Source organism: Archocentrus centrarchus, chromosome 6 (genome assembly GCF_007364275.1).
Source record: "Archocentrus centrarchus isolate MPI-CPG fArcCen1 chromosome 6, fArcCen1, whole genome shotgun sequence".
NCBI lineage: Eukaryota > Metazoa > Chordata > Actinopteri > Cichliformes > Cichlidae > Archocentrus > Archocentrus centrarchus.
Window position 1 is genome coordinate 4,181,351 of NC_044351.1, and position 27,618 is coordinate 4,208,968.

General features: G+C 41.8%; 1 protein-coding gene and 2 long non-coding RNA genes across 4 annotated transcripts in view; 1 reads left to right on the top strand and 2 right to left on the bottom strand.

Annotated features, from left to right (window-relative positions):
- ripor1 (RHO family interacting cell polarization regulator 1) overlaps nucleotides 1-27,618 on the top strand; it is a 60,969-nt gene that overhangs the window by 15,052 nt on the left and 18,299 nt on the right. Inside the window, exons 1-9 of one of the 2 annotated variants that reach the window (XM_030731621.1) lie at nucleotides 12,198-12,488; nucleotides 20,427-20,550; nucleotides 22,623-22,775; nucleotides 23,450-23,528; nucleotides 23,633-23,656; nucleotides 23,813-23,866; nucleotides 25,312-25,461; nucleotides 25,626-25,689; nucleotides 25,926-25,969. In XM_030731621.1, coding sequence (XP_030587481.1) covers nucleotides 12,470-12,488; nucleotides 20,427-20,550; nucleotides 22,623-22,775; nucleotides 23,450-23,528; nucleotides 23,633-23,656; nucleotides 23,813-23,866; nucleotides 25,312-25,461; nucleotides 25,626-25,689; nucleotides 25,926-25,969 — 711 coding nt within the window. In that variant the 5' untranslated portion in view covers nucleotides 12,198-12,469. Of the gene's footprint in view, nucleotides 1-12,197; nucleotides 12,489-20,426; nucleotides 20,551-22,622; nucleotides 22,776-23,449; nucleotides 23,529-23,632; nucleotides 23,657-23,812; nucleotides 23,867-25,311; nucleotides 25,462-25,625; nucleotides 25,690-25,925; nucleotides 25,970-27,618 lie in introns of those variants that run through there. The other variant, XM_030731622.1, reaches the window with a different exon arrangement.
- Nucleotides 2,849-3,206, bottom strand: LOC115781771 (uncharacterized). The gene is made up of 3 exons (XR_004020096.1): nucleotides 3,152-3,206; nucleotides 2,968-3,047; nucleotides 2,849-2,880 (listed from the first exon to the last, which is right to left on the bottom strand). It is a non-coding gene; the product is annotated as an uncharacterized LOC115781771 (long non-coding RNA).
- LOC115781770 (uncharacterized) lies at nucleotides 3,686-4,488 on the bottom strand. Its single transcript, XR_004020095.1, has 3 exons — nucleotides 4,434-4,488; nucleotides 4,250-4,329; nucleotides 3,686-3,833 (listed from the first exon to the last, which is right to left on the bottom strand). It is a non-coding gene; the product is annotated as an uncharacterized LOC115781770 (long non-coding RNA).

A 27,618-nucleotide genomic window follows, 5' to 3' on the forward strand; every position in this document is an offset into this window, starting at 1 on the left:
TGGTGTGGACTGTGGGTGCTGGCCTTGGGCACGGTGGTGCCCTGGGGGTGTGACCACTTCAGGCCCTGGACCTGCCTTCCCTGCACTGTGGTTGGGTGTAGGGAACTGGGGTGCTTAGTGAGCCAGCAGTTTGCTGGCTCTCTTCTTCTGGGGGTAGTTCTCTACCCCCGGTCTTAAATATCCTGGCCCTTCTCCTCCTCCCACTCAGCCAAACATTACATCACACACATGTAGGGTCTTGGGTGAGGGGGACTTGCGCTGCGGTGAGTAGAGCCACTTCTTTGGCTCTGCTCCCTACGTTGCGTGATGTCCCACTCTCCCTTTTTAATTACATTATATAGCTCACAACACGTCATAGTACACATAGGGCTTTGGGGGGCAGGTGTGTCACCCAGTGGTCAGTGTGTGGAACTGCTGAGGTGGCCCCACCTCTGTTCACTGCTGCCTGCTCCTCAATTTTAATTACATCTTAGACATTGAGGGCCTTGGGGGGTGGTGTGGATGGGCGCTGTTGCACAGTGCTCATCACATCCTCCAATTTTAATAGCACTGTAGCTTTCACACACACATACATATTCTTCCCACTCCATACACTCACATACACCCAACATATCACTCCAAACGCGCTGAGTGGAAGGAGGGGGAGGGCGAGTCTTCCACACCCCAGTTTCATGCACCCCGCCTGGGGTAGGGACTGGCTAGTGGTTTGGGGCCGGGTTGGCTGCTTCGCCAGGGTGCCACTGGCTCTGTGCTGGTACCCTCTCACCCACACTTGGTGTCCATAGAAGTTCTGTGTGTGTGCGCATGAATGTGTGACAGTCATATGTGTGAGTATGAATATATGATTTGTGTGTGTGTGTGTGGTGCATGTGTGTGCGTGTGTGTGGTGCATGTGTGTGCGTGTGTGTGGTGCATGTGTGTGCGTGTGTGTGGTGCGTGTGTGTGGTGCGTGTGTGTGGTGCATGTGTGTGCGTGTGTGTGGTGCATGTGTGTGCGTGTGTGTGGTGCATGTGTGTGCGTGGTGTGTGTGTGTGTGTGTGTGCGTGTGTGTGCGTGTGTGGTGCGTGTGTGGTGCGTGTGTGGTGCGTGTGTGTGTGTGTGTGGTGCGTGTGTCTGCGTGTGTGTGGTGCGTGTGTGTGCGTGTGTGTGTGTGTGTGGTGCGTGTGTGTGTGTGGTGCATGTGTGTGCGTGTGTGTGTGTGTGCATGTGTGTGCGTGTGTGTGTGGTGCATGTGTGTGCGCGTGTGTGTGTGTGTGGTGCATGTGTGTGCGTGTGTGTGTGTGTGTGTGGTGCATGTGTGTGCGTGTGTGTGTGTGTGTGGTGCATGTGTGTGCGCGTGTGTGTGTGTGTGGTGTGCATGTGTGTGCGCGTGTGTGTGTGTGTGGTATGTGTGTGTGTGTGTGTGTGTGTGTGTGCATGTGTGTGAGTGTATGGACAGCAGGGCCTGGGCCTGTGGTTCACTGAGCCTTGGCACCTGTGGGACATGGTTGCGGAGGGTGGGAGTCCCCCCTCCCTATCACTCCCTATCGCTTCCTGCTGGTTGCCACTGCTGCCCCTGGAGTGTCGGGTGCCCGTGGGTCCCGGGGTTCGCGGCTGGATGTCTTGGCGTGGTTCTTGGCCCGCTCCCTTGGCGGTTGTGGCCTGGGGGTGGCTCGGGCCTCTTTGGCGTGGGGGGGGCTCTGCTGGGTGTCGGGCGGTTCTCGGGCGCCTGGGGCCCTGGGGCCGCATTCGCGGCTCGTGCGGGGGATGCCGGCCCGCGGCGGGGGTTGGCTGCTCGGTGCCTCTGGCTGTCTGGACTCTTGCCGTTTGGCCGTGGGGGGGTCCGTCTGGGGTCTCCCTCCTTCCTCCTCTGGGGTGTGTGCGCAGTTGCCATCGGGATGTGTGGCCTCTCGTCTTCTGATGTCCTGGTGGGCCGTGGATAGGCCGCGTCCCCTGGGTCCTTTCCCGTTCGCCTCTGGATCACGAGGGACGGGATTGCAGTTTCTTGCCTCCATTGGTGAGTACGTTCCATGACAGAGGCACATACACACATTACTTGCAAGCAACAGCAGGATTATGTGTGTGTTTGGGTGTATGCGTATGTGTGTGCAGGTGTAGATATGTGGATATCATTCTTTGATTATTCTTTTCTCACCTTTGTTTTGTTTTTGTTTTTCTTTCTCACTCCTTTTTGTACCCTTTCTGCCTGTCACGCCTGGTATAAATAAATAAAATAAAATAATCAGAGTTTACTCTGGGGAATGAAAAGGTGAATGAAAAACACTCATGCGCACACACACAGAACTTCTATGGACACCAAGTGTGGGTGAGAGGGTACCAGCACAGAGCCAGTGGCACCCCGGCGAAGCAGCCAACCCAGCCCCAAACCACTAGCCAGTCCCTACCCCAGGCGGGGTGCATGAAACTGGGGTGTAGGGCGCCCCCCCTAAACTGCTGTTTAGGGGGGGCGCCTAAAAATGTGTCCGCATACACCTCAGAAAGTATATAGCTGCGCCCCTGACACTGGAGGTTCAAATCTGTGCCTAATCAACCATTTGCATGCATCCACTGTGGTGATCCCTTGGGAAATAAGGGATCAACTGAAAGTCACTGTCCGGATGGATAAGCATTTATTGAGGGCACATTTTTAGAAGATAAATTAAAACACAAAACACTTTTTTCAAGGCAGCTGACTCTCAGACACAGACATCCCACGCACCAATTTGACCAAATTTACAAATGCTGAAAGCCAGGAAATTTACTGTAAAATTCTAGTTTGTAAGTGCACAAATCCTCTTCAGGCCTGAAGCAGCTCACCTCCTGGCGCAGCTGAAGATTGCTTTTGCAGCTTTTGAATCCGGGAGTGCCATAAGGCGACTGTTGTGATGAGTGGTGCCATTTCTGCAAACAGTAGCATCATGAAGTAAGGTAGTGACTGTGCACAACACAACTGGAGAGCATATCAACATACAATAAATACATCCTGACCATAGCAGACATGGGCTGGTGCCTGGGGTTGCGGACTCTCTGCGGTGTCCATTTGTTCAGAGGCGTCTCTTTGAGTGCTGCTGCTCAGGAGAAAAAAAGCCACGTCACATCAGAGTAAAAGGACAAAGAGATAAGGCTGCATTAGGCTTTATAAAGATACGAGTACAGCAATGCTGCTTCTTACATCCTGGCCCACGAGTCGCCTCTAGATGATTTTTTCTAACAGGCACTCTCTGAGCCTGAGAAAGGAAAAAACACAGAAAATTAGACAATTTCAAAAGTTGAACTTCACAAAGACTGTGATTACGCTTTAGATGTGCTTTTTGGTTACATGTGTAGGCCCCTTCACTCAATTAACAATCGGGAGCAGCTTTTAGCGGTTAGTATTAGCTTGCTAATTAGCATTACCACCCCCGCCCCTGAGGGGGGGGGGGGGCTAAAAATGTGTCCGCATACACCTCAGAAAGTATATAGCTGCGCCCCTGACACTGGAGGTTCAAATCTGTGCCTAATCAACCATTTGCATGCATCCACTGTGGTGATCCCTTGGGAAATAAGGGATCAACTGAAAGTCACTGTCCGGATGGATAAGCATTTATTGAGGGCACATTTTTAGAAGATAAATTAAAACACAAAACACTTTTTTCAAGGCAGCTGACTCTCAGACACAGACATCCCACGCACCAATTTGACCAAATTTACAAATGCTGAAAGCCGGGAAATTTACTGTAAAATTCTAGTTTGTAAGTGCACAAATCCTCTTCAGGCCTGAAGCAGCTCACCTCCTGGCGCAGCTGAAGATTGCTTTTGCAGCTTTTGAATCCGGGAGTGCCGTAAGGCGACTGTTGTGATGAGTGGTGCCATTTCTGCAAACAGTAGTATCATGAAGTAAATGGTAAATGGTAAATGGACTAGTTCTTATATAGCGCTTTTCTGCTCAGTCAGAGCACTCAAAGCGCTTATACAACACGTTTTTTACATTTACCCATGCACACCCATTCATACAAGCACTTCCACGTTAACTAAGTTAATTGCTTTTTTAATTATATAACATCCACACACATTCACACTCCGACGGAACGGTCGGAGAGCAACTTGGGGTTAAGTACCTTGCCCAAGGATACATTGGCATGTAGCCTGGAGTAGCCAGGAATCGAACCCCTGACCTTCCGATCAGTAGGTGACCTGCTCTACCTACTGAGCTACAGCCACCCCAAGTAAGGTGGTGACTGTGCACAACACAACTGGAGAGCATATCAACATACAATAAATACATCCTGACCATAGCAGACATGGGCTGGTGCCTGGGGTTGCGGACTCTCTGCGGTGTCCATTTGTTCAGAGGCGTCTCTTTGAGTGCTGCTGCTCAGGAGAAAAAAAGCCACGTCACATCAGAGTAAAAGGACAAAGAGATAAGGCTGCATTAGGCTTTATAAAGATACAAGTACAGCAATGCTGCTTCTTACATCCTGGCCCACGAGTCGCCTCTAGATGATTTTTTCTAACAGGCACTCTCTGAGCCTGAGAAAGGAAAAAACACAGAAAATTAGACAATTTCAAAAGTTGAACTTCACAAAGACTGTGATTACGCTTTAGATGTGCTTTTTGGTTACATGTGTAGGCCCCTTCACTCAATTAACAATCGGGAGCAGCTTTTAGCAGTTAGTATTAGCTTGCTAATTAGCATTACCACCCCCGCACCTGGGGGGGGGGGGCCTAAAAATGTGTCCGCATACACCTCAGAAAGTATATAGCTGCGCCCCTGGCCTTTAAGAATTTTTAGACTTTTACCGTTTTTAAATGTAGATATGAAATTTTCTTGCATCACTAAAAGTGTTTCAGCACAAACATGCTGCAGAGTTTGTTGTGGATTAATACTTGTACTGGGTGCAACTTGGCAACATTTTTACTAAAGTTGACATGATCTGGCATATTGATGTCATCTGTTAGACGTAAGTTTGGGTTGAGGAGAGAAGAGCATCTTTGTTGTAAAAGTAGTTACTAAAGTAATTACGTGTTACTTTGACTTGAAACTGAACTAATATCTAAGAGGACCGGCATTATCTTTGCAGAGCCTGTGCACAACTTCGCAGACCATTGTTTACATGTTACATCTTGTTTGTGCTGTTGTTGGTTCTCATCCTGCTGCAGTGAAGACTGAAGTCATAATATAGAAGGAAAGAAACCAAGTGTTAAAAACAATGAAAACTGCCCCCTTCTTCGTGTTCATTTGCATTTCTCCATGTTGTCATGGACCCTGCTCTCACTTCCTTTCTTTGCTTCATCATCATCATCACCGCTGGATCATGTCAGCTTACGTTGCATTACCCAGAATCCTTCAGTCTGCATAGCCAAACACATACAGACAAAAAAGCAGGAACATGAAATTCTGCATAATTAAGCCAGATTAGATGAAAGTGACTTTCCTGTGAGTTAAGTAGGTTATTGGAGTATGGGATGTATATGTATCCAAGGCTGTGGATAGCTTGATGAATATGTGTTAAATGTGTGAGGAATAATTTAGTTAATTAAAATATTTAATTAATTACTGGAACACACTGAAATCTCTGCTGTTAGAAGTTTAGACTGGCCATTCCAGTCGTGTGCCATTAGTTAAAGTTGATTTGAGACTTGGAGATCACATAATTCAAACCTATTTAAGGTTTTTGAGTTCAGCGCCTTTTTTTTTTTTTTTTTTATATGAGAACTAGGTCTGGGCGATATAGCATCAAAGTGATATCAAAATATTTCAATCTGCGATAGCGATATTTCTGATGATATAGAAAAAAACCAGATTGTTTTTTTGATGCTTGAAGACAGCAGCATTTATATGTGTAACTAAATGAAGTGCATTTTCCATCCTTGTTTTTCAATGAGCTGCGGTCATTGATGACAGAAAGTGTGAATCTACTGAAACAAGGTGCCAACAGCAGCTGCAGCTTTCTAACGCAATAGTAGTGGCATAGCATTGTATCCGGTGACATGGCCTCCGTCAAACGGAAGCACAAAAGTAAGCTAGGTAGTGATTTCCCTTGAAATTTTAAGTAAAAGTGTAAACGAGATAACTGCTCTTTCTGCCATATGGAGTGCAAACAGTGATGCTTGGTTGAGTCTTGCTTTGGGTCGCACATCAGCAGCTGCTATAGTATCTCCTTTGTAGTATGTTTGCACTCTATGGTGTGTTTTTGCTTTTGTCACTTCCACCTTTAGCAGGAATAATTTTCTTGCATAGTTCAGTGCCTTGTTGGAAGTTGTTGGAAATGGGTCGTTTTTTAAAATCTTTATAAAAAAAAAAATCTACCTTAAGTCAAAAGATTGGACACATGTAGCAACCTCACTTTTTAAAAAAAAAAATAGTTTGTTATTTCTGCCATTACTGGATAAAATGCTTAATGAGATTTACAGGAAAACTCTGCTTTAATGTTCCCACTTTATCCATTTCTAATCTGGTCTAATCTCAGCTTTACTCATAGATGACGGCTCTCTGACAGCCACAGCACAGACGTTTTACTGAGTTACTGTTACTATTACAGAGTTCAGTAATAGTTTCACACTTAACTTAAAAAATGCAGGACAACTTTCCAAGACTTTAATGAATGTAAAATTTTACCAATAAAGGCAAATATGTTATAAGAAATGTCTCAGCTTTTATAGCTTTTAAATATTTCAGTACAGTTTTATGACGATGAGCCATTTTAAATAAATGATTCAGGAGAAATGAGGTCATTATGAATGGATCCAGAGGGGATGAGCTGGGAAATGCCTGGAGCCGAACTGGATTCGTGCCTGATTTGGTCTGAATCTGATCTTTATCCATTTTGGATCCATCCTGCTGGATAAGTGGACTCCAAACCAGACACAGCTCGTGAGCCTTTACAGAGCCTATGATCCCTTTGGGCAGATCCACTCTGGGTCGACCCACTGAGACTGATTTAGGTGATTTCAGTGGAAATTGTGTGATTCATACTCCATAGAAGTATAACATTCCAAATAGTGACATCATTTAATGACTGAATCTCAATCTGTGAGTAAATCTCAACCTGAACTGCTCAGAACACAGACTGTCTGCAGCTGCGTTTAAAGACTCACTTTAAAATGTGTTCAGTTCAGTTTTTAAGTATTAAAATCTTTTCAGCTTCGTCTTCACTCAGATGTTCACATCATTCCTGCAGTAATGTATGGTAAATGCTTGCAGTGCAAGGAAACTGGCTGACAGTCTGACAGCATTACTGTCACAGAGTTAGAAAGCTACAGGCTTTATAGATTTTATTCTGAGCTGATACAGAATTATGACATAATTGCTGTCTCTGTATTTCTTTATTGACAACTGCATAACTGTAAAAGCGCTCATGTTTAGTACACAAAATGATAAACTAACAGCTAACTGGCATTTCAGTTTTTGTAGAAATGTAAACTTCAGTGAATGAATCCGCTCCCCTGTGCACTTTGACAGCGACTTTATGAATGAGGAAACAAAACAGTCAGCTGGTTCAGGTGCAGCAGAAGGGGGAGGAGTCAAACTCAGTTTGTTGAAGAAAACCTGCCTTTAGTTCAGTCTGTTGACGCTGTTGATTTCTCAGTTACGTGTATTGTATATATTGTGTGTATTGTCCAGTGTGTGCACCACTACTTTAGATGCCATGAAAGTGATTTGTATCTTAGAGCTGCAGGAAAAACAAATGTAAGACGTCTTTGGACAAACAACATAGAAGAATAGAATGCAACAGAATACAAACCAGCAGTTTGGCAAGAGACTGAAGATTTAAAGACTGCCTGTATAGCAAATCAAAATTGGATGTGATTAACCAATCAGAAACTGCCAAACATTCTGACTGTCCAGTGTGTCAAATGTTGTTTTGAGATCAGTGTTTTTGGAGGTTGACTTGTACTAACTGAATGTTCAGGCATTAGTAAAACAGATTTGTTCATGTACCCGATTAAAATTACATTTTTCACTCAGGTTACAAACCTGTTTCATTGAGTTGCGCTTATATTCAAAATACTTCTTGAACAGAGGGGAGTGAGGGGGTGTGTGTTTATGTATGTGTGGGGGTGTGTGTTGCCTTTGGTATGGACACCTCAGTCTCACGTTGTACCAGCCTCCAAAATCTTCCCAGGTTTTTTGGATTCTTCTTTCTGAGAAATCCTCCTGTACCACCAACTGGCCGCATCCCATCCTTCCAGAGACTGGAAGTTTGTACTTTCTTGTGTATGTACTTGTCAGCAGTTTTTCTAATGTTTTGTTTTGTTTTGTTTTGTTTTGGGGAGGGGGTTCACATGGTGGCCATTACAGAGAAACTAAAAATAAATGTCTTACAGCAATGCTGTGACCTGAACCGTGGTGATTACAGTGATGTGGTATCTGTCTCTACCATTAGACAGGCAGGAGTTCTCTTCAACTGAAGACCTATTACAATTAATGACACCTTCTGCCTAACAGTGATTATCTGTCACAGTGACTGCAGGTAGACTAGCAGACTAACTTGGAAAAGGGAGAATTCAGTGATGAGACAGTAGTTACTACAGTTGATTAAACTCTGGATAATGTCAGAAGTACAAGCACAGGACAAAGTGCCTTTACAACAGTAGAAAACAGCTGTTCCTCACCCACAGCACCCAGCAGGAGATGGTCTACTTTAGATGTTTGTTTGGTTGAGGAAGCTGTGTCGATGGAGTGCGCGGGAGGCGGAGCACATGACACCCAGCTGCTCAGTGTGATTCAACCATGCATTACCTGTGCTCTTCTCACATGGGTGCTAGGGAACTGGAGCATGTTAGATCTGACATTTGCATAAACTGCTTTGAGTGCTCGAATAGAGTACAAGAGTGAGATATACTTTACCATTTGCATCCACCTTAACTGGGTAATGTGTAGAAAAGTGCAGGGTAGCATTCATGTCTGAAAATGACTCCAAATTCTAAATACTGCTGGAAATTAAGGAGGTGGTGCGATCTTGAACACACCAGTAGGGGGAGGACTAGAATCCATCCCTGCTCACCACTGCATTACCATAAGATGACATGATCTACAGTACTGGGACAATGCAAATAATTGCAAATCAATTCTATTCTTATGGGCTAGCAATCTGCAAACGGTCCTGTTTCAGTTACATTTAAGTGTAGTGGCTGCCTTGCTGTCTGCTGATTCTGCTGTCAGGTCAGTGTAAATCTGTTTTTTAAATACTTTTTTAGTATGTTTATCAATATGTTAACGCATTAGTTGTCAAGGTGTGATGTTTGGTCCTGTTTCAAACTGCACTACTTGTGGAGATAGTTCTGCACCAGGAGCATGTTTTGGGTTGTTGTCCTGTTAGAAGACAAAGTCATGGCACAGATCCAGTTTTGCTGCTGATTGCTTGAGGTTTTCTTTTAGTATGCCTCTCCTTTCTTAAGCAGCATCTCTATGGAGCAAAGAGCTCTAGTTTTGTCTCACCTGGGTGCACTTCCAGTATGGATAATCTTTCTCCAGGATGTACTTAGCATATTTCAGTCTGGCTTGAAGATGCCTCTTCTACAGAAATTGAGTTTTTCTTGGTCTGTGCAGGGTTCTACTGATATGATTCTTTGAGACTACAATTCACAACCTGGCAAAGTCATGTTGGCAGTTCTGGAGTTTTTACACACGTCTCTCACTAGTTTTCCCGGAGTCTTTGAAATCTTTTGCTTCCTACCTCTGCCGGGCTTCTTCAGTACTGTGTGGCTCTCGTTGAATTTCTTCATGATTCTTCTCACTCCAGTTACTGACACTTGGAGATGCTGTGATAACTTTGTATATCCATCTCCTGTTTGTGAGCATCAACAATTCTTTTTCTCAAGTTTAAACTGATTTCTTCTGTTTCTGACATGATGCTTTCTCAAGTGAAGCTCAAACCCTTGCTCATTGGCCACTTTGCGAGATATACCCATTCAACTGCTTGTTAACAGAAATATCCATCCATCCATTCTCCTGTTCAGGGTCGCGGGGGCACTGGAGCCTCTCCCAGCTGGCATAGGGTGAGTGGCAGGGTACACCCTGTACAGGTCGCCAGCCTGGCGCAGGGCCACCACAGAGAGACAGACAAATATTCACACTCACATTCACACTTGTGGGCAATTTAGAGTGGTCAATTAAATATCAACCAATTAATGCAATTAGGTATGCAGACATGGTCAAGATGACCTGGGGAAGATTGTAGAAGTGCCTTTGAACACGGCAGGGTTGTTGATTCCAGACAGCCTGGTCAGAAATTGCAGAAATCTCCCTGGTTTTGACCACACAACCATCTCTATGGTTTACAGAGAATAGTTCAAAAACCTTGTTGAAGCCAGAGGTCTGTCAGACAGCTTTGAGCTGATGGGAAGGCAACAGTACAGTGAATCATAAAAGTGAGTACACCCCTCACATGTCTGCAGATATTTAAGTATATCTTTTCATGGGACAACACTGACAAAATGACACTTTGACACAATGAAAAGTAATCTGTGTGCAGCTTATGTAACAGTCTTCATGTAGAGCAACAATTCGTCTTTTAAGATCCTCACAGAGTTCTTTGCCATGTTGGAACTTTCAGTGACCAGTATGAGAGAGTGTGAGAGCTGTACTACAAAACTGAACACACCTGCTCCCTATGCACACCTGAGACCTAGTAACACTAACGTGTCACGTGACATTTTGGAGGGGGAAATGACAAGCAGTGCTCAATGTGGACATTTACGGGTGTAGTCTCTTAGGGGTGTACTCACTTTTGTTGCTGCTGGTTTAGACATTAATGGCTGTATATTGAGTTATTTTGAGGGAAGAATAAATTTACACTGTTATATGAGCTGCACACAGACTACTTTTCATTGTGTCAAAGTGTCATTTTCTCAGTGTTGTCCCATGAAAAGATATACTTAAATATCTGCAGAAATGTGAGGGGTGTACTCACTTTTATGATACACAGTAACTCAAATAAGCACTCATTACAACTATGATGATCTATCTGAACACACAACACGTCCAACCTTGATGAGGTTTGGCTAAAGTAGCAGAAGGCCAGACCAGATGCCACTCCCTCTGACTAAGAGCTGGCTACTAAGGTAAAAATCTGCAGAGCCTCAGTGCAAGATTGGATAAACATTGCCTGGTCTGAGTCTCAATTTCTGCTGTGATATTGCTGCTGTGTAAATAACATGAAAGGATGGATCCCTCCTGCCTTCCATCAATGGTTCAGGGTGCTGCTGGTGGTGGAGTAATGGCATGGAGGATACTTTCTTGGCACAGTTGGGCCCATTAGTACCAAAATACATCGTTTAAATGCCACAGTTGTTGAATCCAACAAGGTTTAACTAACAGTGTGTATGTCTAACCCAGAGCGTCATCATCATTAATTATAAGTTTTTGCATCAAAATGATGATAAATCTAGATTAGCAATAATCTGGCAAGTCTAAAAATGACAACTCTGAGCTACAAAAATGCACATGGCAAAACTTTTCAGTCTAGCTGTTAAATTAAGTTTTCAGAGGTCCCCAGAAGAAGCTTTAGGAAACCCGAAGGGGAAAACTAGCATGCCTGGTCACTCAGGATATTAAAGATATGAATGGAATAGAAAGAATGTCTTCATTCCTCTGTGTGTGTGTGTGTGTGTGTGTGTGTGTGTGTGTGTGTGTGTGTGTGTGTGTGTGTGTGTGTGTGTGTGTGTGTGTATATAGTTAAGTTGCACAAACACTGCACTGTGCATGATTTAACTTTCAATAAGCCTTTTTCTTACACTTACGTGACAATAAGCCACATTAGGAGTCCAAACCAACAGAGCAGGTGCGTTGGCTACTTTTAAAGCTGCAGATCACATTAACCAAGCACACTAATCAAAACAAGGTTACCAATAACACTTTTTTATTTCAATCACCTCTTGAGCAGCAGGATATGATGCACATGTTTAGCAACAATATCACCATGTTGACAGTCATCACAGATCACAAATCAATAAGATTCATCAGTATGTTGTTTACAATGTCTCCAGCTTACCAGGCTTTATTTCCAGTATATTTTACAAATATTTTAAATACTTCTCATCAAAAAGGCAAAAATGTCCTGACTATTGAAGTCTATCAGAAACAATAAGTTCAGCAGGGAGAAGGAGGGGCAGGAAACACTGATGTCAGCAGGGATGAAGAGAAGGGAGGACTGCTTTGCTTTTCCTGTTTTGTCCCCGCTCCTCCTCCCCCTCCTCTTATCATTGCAGTAGAGAGAGAGGGGTTGAGTTTGAGAGCGGACGAAAGGCTAACAACTGTGACAGTGAAAATGGGGAAAGATATGAAGGCAAATAGACTGCGATAGAGATAACAAAACTATTCCCAAAAAGTGAGGGAACAGATGCCAGAAAGGGTGGAGGAGTTGAACAGAAAAGATATTGAGCAAGAAAGTGAGCGGTTAAACAGTATACCACGGAAGAGTCCACTCGGAGAGAGGACGGAATAATTGTTCCTGGAATCGGGTGGACCCTTCCCTAGGAAGTCTCGACATCAACCACCACAGCTACCATGTACAGTGGATATGGAGGTATGGAAAAGTGTAATGCGGCTCACAGAGACTAGCTTATCTCTCTAATCATTAACTTGTTGTGTTTGTCAGGATGAAATCCCAGTTCCAAGTTAACAGGTCTGTAACTTATTAGGTGATGGCCAGAGAACTGACCCCAAATATGAAATTTAAGTGTTGTTTTTGTTTGTTTGTTTTTTTGTTTTAGGGTCATATTTTTCAAGCCTGTCTGCTGACAGTGCAGATAAACTGAACCTGTTCTTGTGATTTTCCTCCTCAGTTACGTGTGATTGGTTAGTTACAGGGGACAAATTCCACAGTACTCACTGAAAATTTCCACTGAAGCTAAATAGGCTTCATCAGAGTTTACTGATTCAGGTTAGGCTGCAGCTGTGAAAGTCAGACGCAGTTTGAATTACAATTTTTTATTTTTAAATTTTATTTTATTCAACTATATTATAGTGACTATAATCAATGTTAATTTCATAATGTCTCTTATTAGTGATAAGTCTGCTGCACACACAGGTTTGTTGGCGGGTATATGTTGTTTCAGTTATGAGTTTTTAATAGTGAAACATAGCTGTATGATGGTAGTGCATACCAAAACTCATTCAAGGTGGGACAAGAGAACTCTTCTTTGCCTCAAACATGGTGTCTTTACACTTTTTTTTAAGGAAGTTATTGAAACTGAGTTATCTTTTATTCTACATTTATTTGCTCCCTCTACTTACCTAATGTAATATATCATAAATGTCCAGCCTTTATTTGAAAAAAAACAAGAGCACTGTCTTAATTTTAACACTAGACCAATTTCAGATTGAGAAAGTGTTTCAGAATGAAAGTGTTTTTTTTTTCCTGCCACTATTTTTAGACGTTGTTTCGATTTAGGAAAAGATGATGATCTGGAGTTTACGAATACCTTTATTAGTCCCACAATGAGACTAATAAAGGTTTCTAACATGTGGTTCAAGCACATGTTAGAAACCAATCATCTTTAACCTGCAACAAGTTTCTACTCCAATTTTGTTGGTCACATGTTGATGCCAAGTCACATGACAGTTGGAGTCTTAAGGGGTACCTAATTTGTTTAAATGTGGTGTCAAGGGGTTTAAATTGTTTAGTTATCATCAGCACTGGATTAGTTTGGTGAAATCCTGCTTGTAAGAAGCATCGACTGTGGAAGGTACAGGTAGCTGGTGAAGGCTGTTTCAGGGGGTTCCAGTGCACAGCCAAGTTTTAATTTTAGCATGAACATCAGGCACTACTGAGTTTTGTTGATATCCAAATCTGTTTCAGCTATGACCACAACAGTGATCATGAGAATATGTGCTTTTCTAAAATGACATTGTAAAGAGATGCTTCAACCTGAGATTTGTTCAAATTTGTGTTAATATTTTCAATCAAGATGTCCCACTGTAGGAACCAGAGATCATCTTTCCTTATTGACTCTCTCCTTTTTTTGTGATATATATATATATATATATATATATATATATATATATATATATATATATATATATATATATATATATATATATATATATATATATAAAATATAAGAAAAATACAAAAATTTCCCTGAACACTAATGTTCTTTTCCTGGAAATGAACAAGCATGGGTTATTCCTGTGACTCAGTAGATCCACAAACTGCACTAGTCTCTTCCTGACCCTGCCCTTCTTGCAGGATGCCCCCCAAACCCCCACCCATTGGGTTTCCTTCTCATACAGACAATAATGTGAAGGAGAAACCTATGAAATACTAGTGTTGTAATTAGAAGAAACTGTTAAGATATGAGGCATTGAGATATTGCTAGAAATGGAGAGAAATAGTTGCCTTGTTTTGTGCTGAGAGCAAATTGTGCGATCTCTAATACAGTTGGCAGCTGATGGGGGGCTGCTATAGACCCCACAGCTGAATGTAGTACTACTTTTGAAACAGAACCAGGTATAACCACCTTGACTTCTACCCTGTTTGATTGTCTTGCAGCTCAGTATTTTTCTGAATGTGTATAAAAAGACAAAATTTATAAAAATGAAAATGAAGCTGGAGCCTATCCCAGCTGCTATAGGGCGAGAGGCAGGGTACATCCTGGACAGGTCACCAGCCTGTCACAGGCCTAACAGAGACAGACAGACAGTTAACCGAGCACTTCAGAAATGTCCAATATATTTAAAAAAAAAAAAAAAAAAAAAAGTTGTTTGACAACTATCATTAAATCTAAGTAAAACGTAAAATTATTATTTGAGAATTGTCAAACTCAGGTTGTTCAGCTGTTCAGTGATTTCACTGTATTTTCATTTGCTTTAATACAGTACAAATGATGTATAAAGCAATGAACAACCTACTTTCTGACAATATTCTAAAATTGTTTTCTAAAAGAGATGGGGAATTTGAGAGGGGAGCTAAATTTAAAACGTCCCTGTATCTGTAGGACAGTAAAGTTTTTGCATCTCTGTCTGAGTGAAGTTGTGGAACAAACTGAGTGAGGAACTGAAGCAACATCCCAGCGTGACTCAGTTTGAAAAGCGGTACAAAAATATGTTTTTTGCAAGATGCAGGGCGGCGGCAGGGCGCTGACTGGGTGTTCTTACCCACCATTTACTCTGTGTGTGTGTGTGTGTGTGTGTGTGTGTGTGTGTGTGTGTGTGTGTGTGTGTGTGTGTGTGTGTGTGTGTGTGTGTATCTATAAATTTGTAAATCTCTTGCTGTGGTACTGAGGTAACTCTTCCAGTTTCAGAATTTTCAGTTGTCTGTCCATCCTTTAGAAAATTAATTTTATTCCATTTCTGGCTGTTTAGATGCCTGAATAGAGAAGCAATCTAGGATTTGCAAAGCTGATTTATTCACTGCATTTATAAAACATGTCAGTTTTTTGTTTTTTTTTCTCTTTTTTCTTTTTTAGCTAATAAATGGAAACCTTCAAAATTGCAGTTTTTTCTGTTAACGATGTCTTCAGCTTGATAATTGGCTGAGCTTGGGGCAGAGGTGCTTTTGGTCTAAGCTTGACACAAGTGTGTTTTTCCTCTTTTCAAGTGTGTGTATGTGTGACAGTTTGGATTTAACATTCCTTCCATGACAGACACATACACAGACAGAGGGACCACTTTGAGTCAACAAAGCAATTCTTATTAGTGAGTCACAAAGTTGAATCTGGCAGATAGTAAAAGATCATCAATAAATTGTCAGAAATTTCAAGAGTGCAGCTGCTGATGAAGTGCCCCAACAAAGTTGATTTTTCACTTATTGAAATATAAGTGATTATATATAAAATAGAATTTTGAGCACCATGTGTCTCAGTATTAAAAATAATGAAAATAAAACGTCTTTTAGGGTCACAGCAACGTCATATTCGTTTACACTAGTTAGCTTCTCACCTCTATTTTTCTATGTTGGACTAAAATGAATCAGTTAAATGGTTGTAAGCTCTGGATGGGAATGAACAGCAAATGTTTTCAAGACACAAATAAAAGCTGGCTGTCGTCTTTGGCTCTTGTAAGTCCAACAGAAATCTAGTTGGCATATGACCAAAAAGAACCTCCAAGATCTGAAGTCATGCAGTTGATGCACCAAGCTACTAGGATTGAGTATCAAGTGAGTGGTAATGGAGCCTGATTTATTTATTTATTTATTTATTTATGGATAGCCAGGCTGAAAGGTTTAGCCTTGTTACTGAATGTTGGTGTGTGTCAGATAAAGCTGGGTATCATCTGCATAGCAATGAAAATGTATGCAATGCCTTCTAATAATGCTGCCTAAGGGGAAGCATGTATAATGTAATTAAAATTGGTCCCAGCAATGAACCCTGTGGACCTCCATAATTAACCTTGTGTGAAGAAGACTCCCCATTTATATGAACAGATTGGAGTTAGATGGATATGATTCAAACCATGGCAGTGCAGTATGCTTAATTCCTGCAACATGCTCTAATCTCAGTAATAAAATATTATGGTCAACAGTACTGAATGCTGCACTGAAGTCTAGCAGGACAGGCACAGAGATGAGCCCACTGTTAGAGGCCATAAGAAGATCATTTGTAAGTGATTGAGCATTTTTTCCTAGAGGATGAGGTGTTTTTTGTTTTGGTCTTCACTGGGTGAGGTGCTGGAAGGCACCGCAGCTGGGGCGGTGGGAGGGATGCTTCAAGGATCTCATCGATCCTGGTAACATGCCTTTTGTAGAAGTCGGGGACAAGCGAGAAGACTCACTTGTCACTGGGGAAAAGTTCACCGAGATAACTAAATAACTCCTTGGTAGCAAGGCCTCTAAGTTGGATATATAGTATCAGTCAAAAGTTAGGACAATAGGTTTTGCAAATATGAAAAAGTAATTGTGCGAGGGGATAACATATCTTTATGTTGACCATTTCCCAAAACCTCCAATTTTTTTTAAATTTATTTTTTCTCTTTGTTTAGTTGTTTGTATAGTGTTTTTACTTTGTGGGGAGTGTATGTTGTGTGTGTCTAGAATGCACTGTTATAATGTGAAGATTTGGATACCCCAGGAAGAATATCTGCAGCATTGCTGTAGCTAATGTGGATCTTAATAAAGTAAACAAAACGAAACTTTCCACTCTGCAGACACGACTCAACATATGATTTTTTTTTTTCTTTTTCATGGTTGACTTTCATGGTCACTTGCACTAAATCTTGAATATTTCCAAAGAGTGGACAATAATCCTCTCTGATGGACAGGTTCTTCACCTTCCACTGTGCCAGACATTGGAATTGTGTTGTATATCGGTCTTTAGTGTAATGTTACATGTCCAGACTAGTCCAGTAAACTTCAAACTGCATGGTGCAGGGAGCAGCTGTGATTGGCAGATACAGGCATTTGGTCAGATTCTGATTTAGTGAAGCTTCCAGGCAGTGAATGATAGTCAGTGTCCACTGAAGTAACAGATACGTGTGTGTGTGTGTGTGTGTGTGTGTGTGTGTGTGTGTGTGTGTGTGTGTGTGTGTGTGTGTGTGTGTGTGTGTTTGGGCAGGGAACATTTTTCTAGAATGGTCTGAGAGAGAGGTCAGAAAGCATCAAACAATGGGTGTGGTGTGACAAACTCGATTACCACAGAGGCATATAGAAGGCTGAGTGTGTGGCATGGAGCCATGGTCCTAGTGTGTATTTGTGAACATCAGTGGCAGAGATGGTGTGACTGGAATCATTTGTCGTCACTGGCCAGGACTGCACCACTGTTTGGATCAGGTAGGGAGCAGAAACAGTGACAGACATTCTCAGTGTGTTATGTGAATCTGGCCAGTGTCTGAATGACTGATCGTGTCAGTCTAATGATAAAGGAAGAGATTAGCTATTGGACAAGATAGCAGGTTGTGACAGAGGAAGAAATGTGCCGATTACCACTGACTTGTCTGAACTTGAAATCTGACAGAGATTTGGAGCCCCATCAAGGTTGGTGTTCTGTATGTTTTTTAGTGTTTGTAGTTCATTTTAGATATTATTTTAAACCATCCTGTTATAATAGGACAAATGAACCATTCAAAGATACAAAGTCAGTGGTTGTCAGTGCTTTATTATGAATTTTAGATTTCAAATAAAGCCGTCGAAGCTTCAACAATGTGAAGGCTCAGATGAGCTGGAAAGAGTATATTGCTGTTTTTTCAGATTCCTGCTTTGACTCTTAAAAATGCCGACTGAGTCCGTGCAGATTTCATACAATCCTTTACTGTATAATTACATTTGTTACTGTATGCTATATTCATTCAACTGGGTTGTTGTTAACTAGTTTGGTGGTTCTCTGCTGTAGTGTGCATGTGCGAGACTGTGACAGTGCTGCCCAAACACAATGAAACATCTGGAGTCTATTCCAGCTGTCACAAGGCTAAATGCTAAAGGCAGGGTACACCCTGGACATTTCACCAGTCTATCACAGGGCTAGCACACACACACAGACAACTGTCATCTTATATTCACACCTATGGCCAATTTAGAACTACCAGTTAACCTAACATGTATGTCTTTGGACTGTGGGTGGAAGCTGGAGCACCCTGAGCAAACCCACACAGACACAGGGAGAACATACAAACTCCACACAGTGAAGCTCCAGCAGATTTAAACCATGAACCATTGCTGTGAGATAAGTGCGTTAACCAGTGCACTAGTGTGCCACGTCATTGTAGTGAGGTCCTGTGTTAAATTGTGAAAACAAACAGTGATTATAAAACTATTAGCAGGTCTGGGTTACCTTGTTTTCATGTCCCATTTTGTTTTTCAGTGCTCAGCTCACTTTTTGTTTGCGTTGCATGATGTACTCAAAAAAAAAAAAAAAAAAATCAAGAATTTGGAGGCAACCATTTGTATTTTGGCGTGTGTGTGTGTGTGTGTGTGTGTGTCAGCAGCATGAAAGGCCCAGCACTCTTCCAGAAAGAGATGTGGACAGCAGCAGCTCATTACATTTAAAGCTGCAGGTGCTGAAACTCCCATTCTCCCATTGGAGAAGTGTTTCATAGACTCCTTACAGAGCAGAAAATTTCATCCATGACCATACAGTCTACATAATAGTTACTGTATTATGTAGACTGTGAAAGCACAGTGTGATGATTTGTCAGGAAAAAATGAAGGAAGTGCCTGAATGTGATGGACCTGGTGACACTGAGCTTTTCCACTTGCTCTGCACCTCCGGCAGGTTCAGCTCCCCTTTATCTCTCCCCTTCAGCCCCTCTGTTTTTAGTCAGTACTTAAACTAGGTTAAGTCAACAAATGGTTGACCACAAAGACCCTCAGCACACCCCCCCCCCCCCCCCCCCCCCCCCCCCCCCACACACACACACAGATGCATGCGCACACAAAAAAATGTTCCTTACTACCCAGAATACATATTTGTTTTACGTGAAAGGATATGAAAATTAGAGGCTATCATTAGATACCTAAGGCATTCTTTCCGTTTGCAGTGATGTGGTTAAAATTGACCTTTTCTCCCCAGTCATGAGACTGCAGTCCTTGGACCCGATCTTCCTTTGTTAAATTTCCTGTCAAGAGAAGGAGTTCCATCTGACTTCCTGTAGGATTGTGACATTTCCTGTGATGTGAGAGGAGGGGGTTTGGTTCTTGCCTTGCAAAGGCCTTTCAGCTGTTTTCAGAAACAGGATGCAGGACACTGCATAGGCTGTGGTAGGAAAACACTGCTGTAGCTGACAGAAATTATCCGCTGACTTCAGCCACAATAACACAACATAGTCTCAGGACACGGCCTTCAGATATCGGTTTAAAGGTTGCAGAAATAAAATGGATTCACCTGAGGGTATTAAGTGAGCCTTAAAAACATTTAAACTGACAGAACATATTGGTGGAATAGTGTATCCATCAGCCGCTGCAGTTTACCTTTTGGGCATGGGTGTCAAAGTCAAAGTGAACTTTGTCAATCAAACCATGTAATAATAATACATTACACAGAAGACTGAAATTCTGTTTCTCCAAACCCCAAAATGTGCAGTATTAAGAACAAAAATGACTCATGATGGGGTGAGTGATATATCAACACAAAACGTTGCCAGTGCTTTTCAGATACAACTCTTGTACTTCAAAATCTGCCTGCTAGTCTGAGTGAAGACCTTTGACTCCTGTCACTCCTCTAGGATGACTGATGCTTGTTCTTTATATAAAAAGGGAAATGATTTCACCAGTACTCATAACCCTTAGTGTGAAACAGTTTTTACATTTTTTGCTAAGCTTGAAAAAATCTCCTAAATGTGAGTTAAACATCTTTTCAGTCAGCACATTTTAGATGGTTGCTGACCAAAGCAGCGAACACACATTTGGACCAAATGTTTTGCTGTATGTGATGTAAGAAATGCATGCTGAAGCAATAGTGGCAGTTTAGCTCACTGTTTCCTGTTTGTTTGAATGATTTGCATAAAAATATGAAATGGCTGGTTAGTTGTGCTGCGGTGTCAGCAGTGTGTTGATGTGCTCCTCGTTTTTTCCTCTTTCTTCTGCTTTAAACAGGGACTCCGTCCCGAACTCTGTCAACAATGTCTCTGTCCATTCGCCCAGTCAGACACCTCACCTCCAGATCCATCACTAGGAGCCAGAGCTTCACTGGAGTCAACACCTACGACAAGTCTTACCGGTATACACACAAAACCCCGTAACATTTGAAGCCTGTTACCACTGTACCATCTTGTAGTTATGTGTCATAACTTATCACTTGTCATTGTCAGGAGGGTTGGTTGTAGCTCAGGAGGTAGAGCATGTCATCTACTAATTGGAAGGTTGGTGGTTTGATCCCTGGCTGCATCAGTCTACGTGCCAGAGTATCCTTGGGCAAGATACTGAACACTGAGTCGCTCCCGATGCATTCATCAGTGCATGAATGTTAGATAGAAACTTGGATGTAGAAGTGGAGAAAAAGTGCGAATGGGTGAATAAAGCCTAAGAACAAGCTCAATTACCATTGACAAGTGTCTCATTAATGTGAGATATTGATGATCTGTTAAAATTAAACAACTGGAGGAGCTCCCAAATATATCTGCACCTGTGGCTATATTTGTGAGTTCCTCCTTGCTGCTCACTGCAAAAATTAATACAAAATTGCCTGTTAAGAAGTTTAAACCAGAACTGGCAAAAAAGACCCAAATTAAATAGTCAGAAGTGGCGTTGCAGTCTCTGGATGAAGACAAAGGTTGCATATCATAACACATGCTATTAAATTATCATAACCTGTAGTGTGTGGTATGCTTCAGCAAACACCATCGACACACAGCCAGCTAACCTGGCGTGGGCTCCAGAGCGTCACAGCAATAATTCACTATGAAAGCATGCTGTGCTGACTGTTTTTGTGAATTGGTGTTAAATAAATAAAAGTGAACTGAATTTGGATTAATCATTAACAATCTCCCATAGAGTAGATAAAAGATGGACAAAGCTGCTGTGAAGCATAAACATCAGTGACAATATTTCAACGAGTGAAAGTGCCGAGTTATCGGCTAAAATTAAATAATACAAAAATAAAGAAACCAAAATAGTTTCTTGTAACAGAGTGTAAGCACAGATTTTAACGCTGTTTAGTTTGGCGTTTTAACATTAGCGTTCACGGGACCTGACTCTGGACCAGCCACAAGTTTCCATTAAAGGAGCTGCAGTTTCTGCTAGCTTCATTTTTCAGCCCAGGGCCTGGCTACAACCAGAGATCAATACAACTCAAAGGAGGAAGGCAAGACTTGTCGCTACTCAGCAAAGGCGCTTTACTAGTTAATTATATAAATAGTTCAGTGTTGAAAGAGTCAGACCTCTAAATGGGACTCTCCAATTGTCAATGGCCAATATATTCATCAAATCACCCAACCCTCAAAGCTTGAGCAAGAAAACATGTGTTCTAGCAAACATGCCATTATAACATGAAGTATAGCATTTCATTTATTTATAGGGGACAAAGTAAGCAGACGGGCAGACTGTTAGGGAACCCCTGAGTCTGAATTCTGAAGTTATCAGTCTTAGATGGGACACATTTTCTCACGGCGCCTCATGAGAAAATGTGACTGTTGTGGAGGGCTGCACCAATAAGATGAACTCACTTCTGCTCAGTTTAAATTTTCTCTCTTTATAAACTGCTGTTGGTAAAAGTAGATGTTACAGTTAACAATGAAAATGTGAAATCGGCATAGCAAAACTGCAAAAAGTTTATCACTATTTACTCAAAACTCCCAAAAATAGTTGTGGACAAAATGTGCATGTTTTTGCAAAGTTTCAAAGACTTTTAAGACTCTGTGAGTGCTATTGCTGCTTTGCTTATAGTTTAATGACTTTGTAGTTTTTCAGGGTCTTAAGTGAGAGAAATCTCATCTGTTTTGGGCTTGAATAAGTGCAATAAGTCAGGTTCAGTGTCTGAGGAGGAAATGTGGAGGACAGTGGGGAGGAGCTCATCACTGGACGAGCATCTGTATCTGGATTCGCTGCTTTGTTTTTCAGCTGAAAAACATCGCTCATAAATGTCAGTTTCAGCATATTTACAGTGAAGCTGTATTTGTACGTATGTAACTTTAGAAAAATAGCAGTTGCCTTGAAAATAAAAGCAATAAAGCTGCAAAACCCAGCAGGCCATTCTCTGATTGGGAGAAGAGTGTTTGGTGGCTGAAATGAGACACTGCATGATTTGTTCTTAGGTTTGAAAATGATGCAAACATGATGTTTTTGATGTCGCAGGAACCTTGCGGTGTTCAGCACTCCTGGTCTCAGCAGGAAGCCCAGCAGGGCAAGCAGACTGTTTACTATGTCGACCAAGGCCAACCCCCCACCTAAGGTTCCTCAACCAGAGCGACTGGATCAAGTGTACGAGGCGCTGAAGAAAGGCCTTCAGTGAGTCCGCTCTCAGCAAATGCATTTCATTCAAGTTGACAATGGAAAAGTAAATGAGGGTTTCTAAGATAAGCCTTAAACATACATTAAAATGGTTCAACCTTCACCAGCAAAGCATTTACAAGTCTTTCAACCTTTCTGCTTTGGATACAGGTTTATCAGCAGGGTACTGATAGTGCCCAGTAGCTGTTTTATTGAGTGCCGTTTGCTAATCAGTAAATAAATAAATGTTATATCAGAAGAATTTTGTGGTCCTGCTATTTATGATATAATTGCATGAGCAGGTCAATATGTTTGTTAAATGTGTAACAATGCCCAGCAGTCAGATATCTTTATGTAAGATGGAAACCAACAGGAAACACACATCCAGCTAATCGGTGTCAAGTTGCAGTTAATCTACTTAATTTCCCAAAAAGTCAAACTCCTGTTTTTATAATTAGTTCTTGAGGCTAGAAACAGTGAGGAGATGACTCCAATTCATAAGCAGCTTCTATTTTCTGTAAGTTGTCGGTGCAGCACAGCGGGAGTGTGTGTGAGGTTGTGCAGAGGTCAAAGGTTAAATGATTCTCTCTACATGACTACATACTATAAGGATTCATTTAAGCACTTACTCTGCGTGTGTGCGTGTGCGTGCGTGTGCGTGTGTGTGCGTGCGTGCACGTGCTCTCTCTCAGGTCTTACCTGCAGGTTTATCAGATGGACTTGGATACCCTCAGCAGACAGATAAAAGAATCAAAGAGGAACTCCAGGCTGGTATGCTCTTACGTCTGAATTTTGGCCCAGAATTAGTAAAAAAATAAATAAATAAAATAATCAAATTTCAGATGCTGATAACTTGATATTTTCTGCCTTCTTAGGGTTTCCTGTATGAGCTGGACAAGGTGAGCTACTTAAAATCCTTCAGAATTTGAGACAGGCTGATGTTAGAAATGAGTCTTCAGTGTTAATGTTGCCATTCTGTTTTAAATTGCTTTAAAGGCTCAAAGTTATAAATGGAATAAATGTCAGGATATAAATTTGACTTTGATTTCCTTCAGCAAGTAAAGGTGACTGAGAGGTACATAAGAAAACTGGAGTTTCACCTCAGCAAGGTAAGACATGATCCCCTCACATGTGGTTTCATTTGGCTAGAATGAAACTACATTCATTTCGATAGAAAAGACTTTTCTTCAGACGTCAACTATGTTGGCTGTGTTTCTGTTGAGCTTGATGGTCTCCATTACTCATTTGTAGCTGCTGCCGTTAATGAGGATATACTTGAAAACAGTGTAACAACAGTGTACCAGTTAATAGTGCTGTATGTGAGACCTTTTTCATCAGTTAGCTTTGAAGCTGGCATCAAGCAGCTGTCAGTGAAGGAAACAATAAAGCCCAAATTCAGATCATGAGGCTATACTCAAACATTCCACACAGTGTTAAAGTTAGAGAAAAGTGTCAAACCATCAACTTCATATTAGATCCAGATGAGACCCAAACAGCCAGAAATCCAATGTAAGGTCAGTTCAGGCCGAGTCCCTGAGATCAGCTGACCTCAGTGCCAGCCCAGGAGAGGGCTGACATGAGATCGTACACACCGTTAAAACATATACACACCATAACCGCTATTTAAGCTTGTTTTGCTGCTGCTCTCGCTGCTTGTGGCTTATTTTGAAATGGATTTGTCAGTTGGATTATCCATTCATCCATACATTTCAGACATGCTTATTACAAATATTCATTATTTCTTTGTGACCAAGAAATACAGAATATTCCTCATATGCAGCCCTCTAGCATCACAGGAGGGCAAACAGAATCATATCTCACTGCTACTGACCAATGTTACAATGACCACAGCTTAAAATGATCTGACCAGACGATGAACTATTCCAGTCAGGACAGGATTGACTTTTATTGGACAGGAAGTCATGCAGAGAGCCAAACTGTTATCATACTGGCGCTCAGTGTTGATAGACCTAAATTTTTTCATGTGTGCGCACTTGTATACACCTGCACACTTTGTGTCAACAATGTATACACCTCATTAGCATACTGGCCAGCTGATAGACAGCAGCAGAGACCTGATGAATGACAGCCTGTTTGATTCTGACACAGGATAAAAATGTAGAGTTTATGCAGGAACCTTGTCAGGAAAGCAGCTGTGTATACATGCCATTGTGTACAAGCAAAAACACTGCAGGGAGGTGGTAACGCACCTGCTAGTGGCCACTGCTCTGTTGACTAGTTTGCATGATGAGGTCCAAAGCTAACATCCAGCTTGAGCTTCTGTTGAAATAAAACAGGTAAGGCACCCAAAATAAAATTAGAAATTGTACTAAAATTACTGGCTGCAGTGTTAGTATAACCCACTCAACATGAAACATGTTTATTTGTGCTGTGGTTACAACACAGATAGCCTGTTGGAAGCTGGCAAGTTAAAAAATCCGGTGCTCCCTGTCACTGGTGGAATATCTTATTGCCTAGGACGACACTGGGCCTGGCTTAAATCATCGGTTTTCCCTAAATGAGGTTGCTTTGAGCTTTTCCCCTCTAATCCCAGATTGAGGAGTTTTATGAAGCCTACTGCATGCAGAGGAGACTCAGGGATGGCGCCAACAAGATGGTGAAGGCGTACACAGCCTCTTCAGGAAGTAAGGAGGCCAAGGAGAGTTTAGCAGAAGCCGGTAAAGGATACAAGGAGTACACAGAGGTAAGAGGACAGAGGCATGCAGGCATAAAAAGGTGATTTAGATTGAACTGAGAACAATTGTTCTTGTAGAAGAAAAGGGTCATTGCATGAACAAGTAGTAAAGGAACAGGGAGCAGCTGTGTAGTTCAGACTGATGAAGGTCTCCCTCTTTTCATTCTCTTTAGAACATGTGTGTGTTGGAGAATGAGTTTGAGAACAAGCTGGGAAAGTTCCACATTAAGATGAAGGGTAAGAACCAGAGCGATCATGTTGTGATATGATTACACAGTCTCTGGCAGGAGCTCGATTTGTCCACTGGCTACAATTTAATAGGGGTGGCAACTTATTGATGACATACTTTATATGCACATGTTCCTTCTAATAAGACACTGAATTACCTGCAATTGTACTTTGTTCCAGTTTCACAGAATAGGCAATGCTTTATGTGTTTTTTCCTGATTAGTCTGTTTTCACTTGTCTTTTAGGTCTGGCAGGATTTGCTAGATTGTGTGCTGGTGACCAGTATGAGGTTTGTCTCGCCCCCTCCGCTTCTCACTCTGAATTCTTAACACTAATATGAATATGATTACAACATTAAGACTAGGCATGTCATGTTACCAGATATTTAGCAGTTGGTGCCACTTAGGGATGCCACCTTTCAGTACAAACATTCTGAAAATATGATGGTGTCTGAAAGATCAGCATCCAGACATAAGAAGGATCACACTTTGGATGTTGCTGGATATTAAATCTCACTCACTTTGAATTCTTTGAACAGATCTGATTGTCAATCTTTGAGATACTTTGCTAAGTAAGTGACAGTGACATCATTTGGCTATTACCTTTTGTGGATCTAATATGAGCCCTTGATCATCCGCCTCATAGTATCACCTTTTTTTGGCAACGAGTTGAGTATTGCAGCAGCAGCTTACTATAATAATTATCACAATAAGTTGTGGATTACTTATTTAGGCTTACTTATTTGGTTTATAAAGCGTGGGAACATTTTAACCCTGAGTTTTCACTGTTACAAAGGTGATTCACAAATTCCTGGAGTATGTTGTTGTGCAGGTTGTGTTCAAGATAAGAAATCAACAAGTACAAAACTACCACCCATGGATCTATCAGTTCTCTGGAGAATAGCATCACCATTGCTGGAAGATCCTGTGGACTACACAGTGCAGATACTAAAAGCACAGTGTAGTCCACAGGTGCATTAAAGCACCTGCAGGTTTTAGAGACAGTCTGAAGTCTTTTTTTTTTTTTTCTTTCCTTTTCCTCAATGAGCACCAATAAGAGCAAATTTTTTCCTGTCAGCTCTTTTATTTGTTAGCCTTAATATAGTAATATGATCCTAAAGTGTAGCCTCTGAAACAGAGCAGATTCCTGGCTCCTCCAGTCCGCATGTTTAAGTGTCCGTGGGAAAGATACTGAGCCTTAAATGTCCTCCACTTTCTCCCATGCATTTGAGTGTGAGTGCATTTAAAGGTTGACTTATCGAGTTGATAACCACCTTAGTGGGATTGCTGATATGGGGTGAAGGAATCTAGATAAGGAAAAGAGATCCTGTGTGGGCTGAACTTTGTAGTACCAGGCTTAACTGACTTAAGTGACAGTCCCTTGAAATACATGTCTTGTCTCACTACAAGTTGTTGGGGAAATTAGGGTTCTCCACTCCTCTAGTCTAACTTTGATGCTTTGCTTCTTGTTTGTTATACAGCACCAGTCAAAAGTTTGGACACACTTCACCATTCATATGAATGTGTGTGTCCAAACCTTTGACTGGTGCTGTATTTTAACATGATAGAACTAGCATAGGCTAAATGGAAAGAACTGTGTATAGGTCACTTTCTTTACTTACTTGGCAGCAAACTTTGTGTTAAGTTCGGTCTAATTTATCACTTATGCAACGTGCTTGTTTGATGGGATAGTCCACACATTCACTTATTCATCCTATATTAACATATGCAAATGGTTCTGTTTCTTTTCAAGTTATGAACAACAACCTGCCACTGTAACTGTGGCTTCAGGGAATAGATTGGATCTCTACTGTGGTTCAATCCCCAGTTCTCCAGATTTCCCCTGGTGCATCTCTCAGCATGCACAGAACGTACATGGAGCCCATAAAGGCCAAAGAATGAAAAGTGCTGTGTGAATGGCTGAATGTGGCTGGTAGTG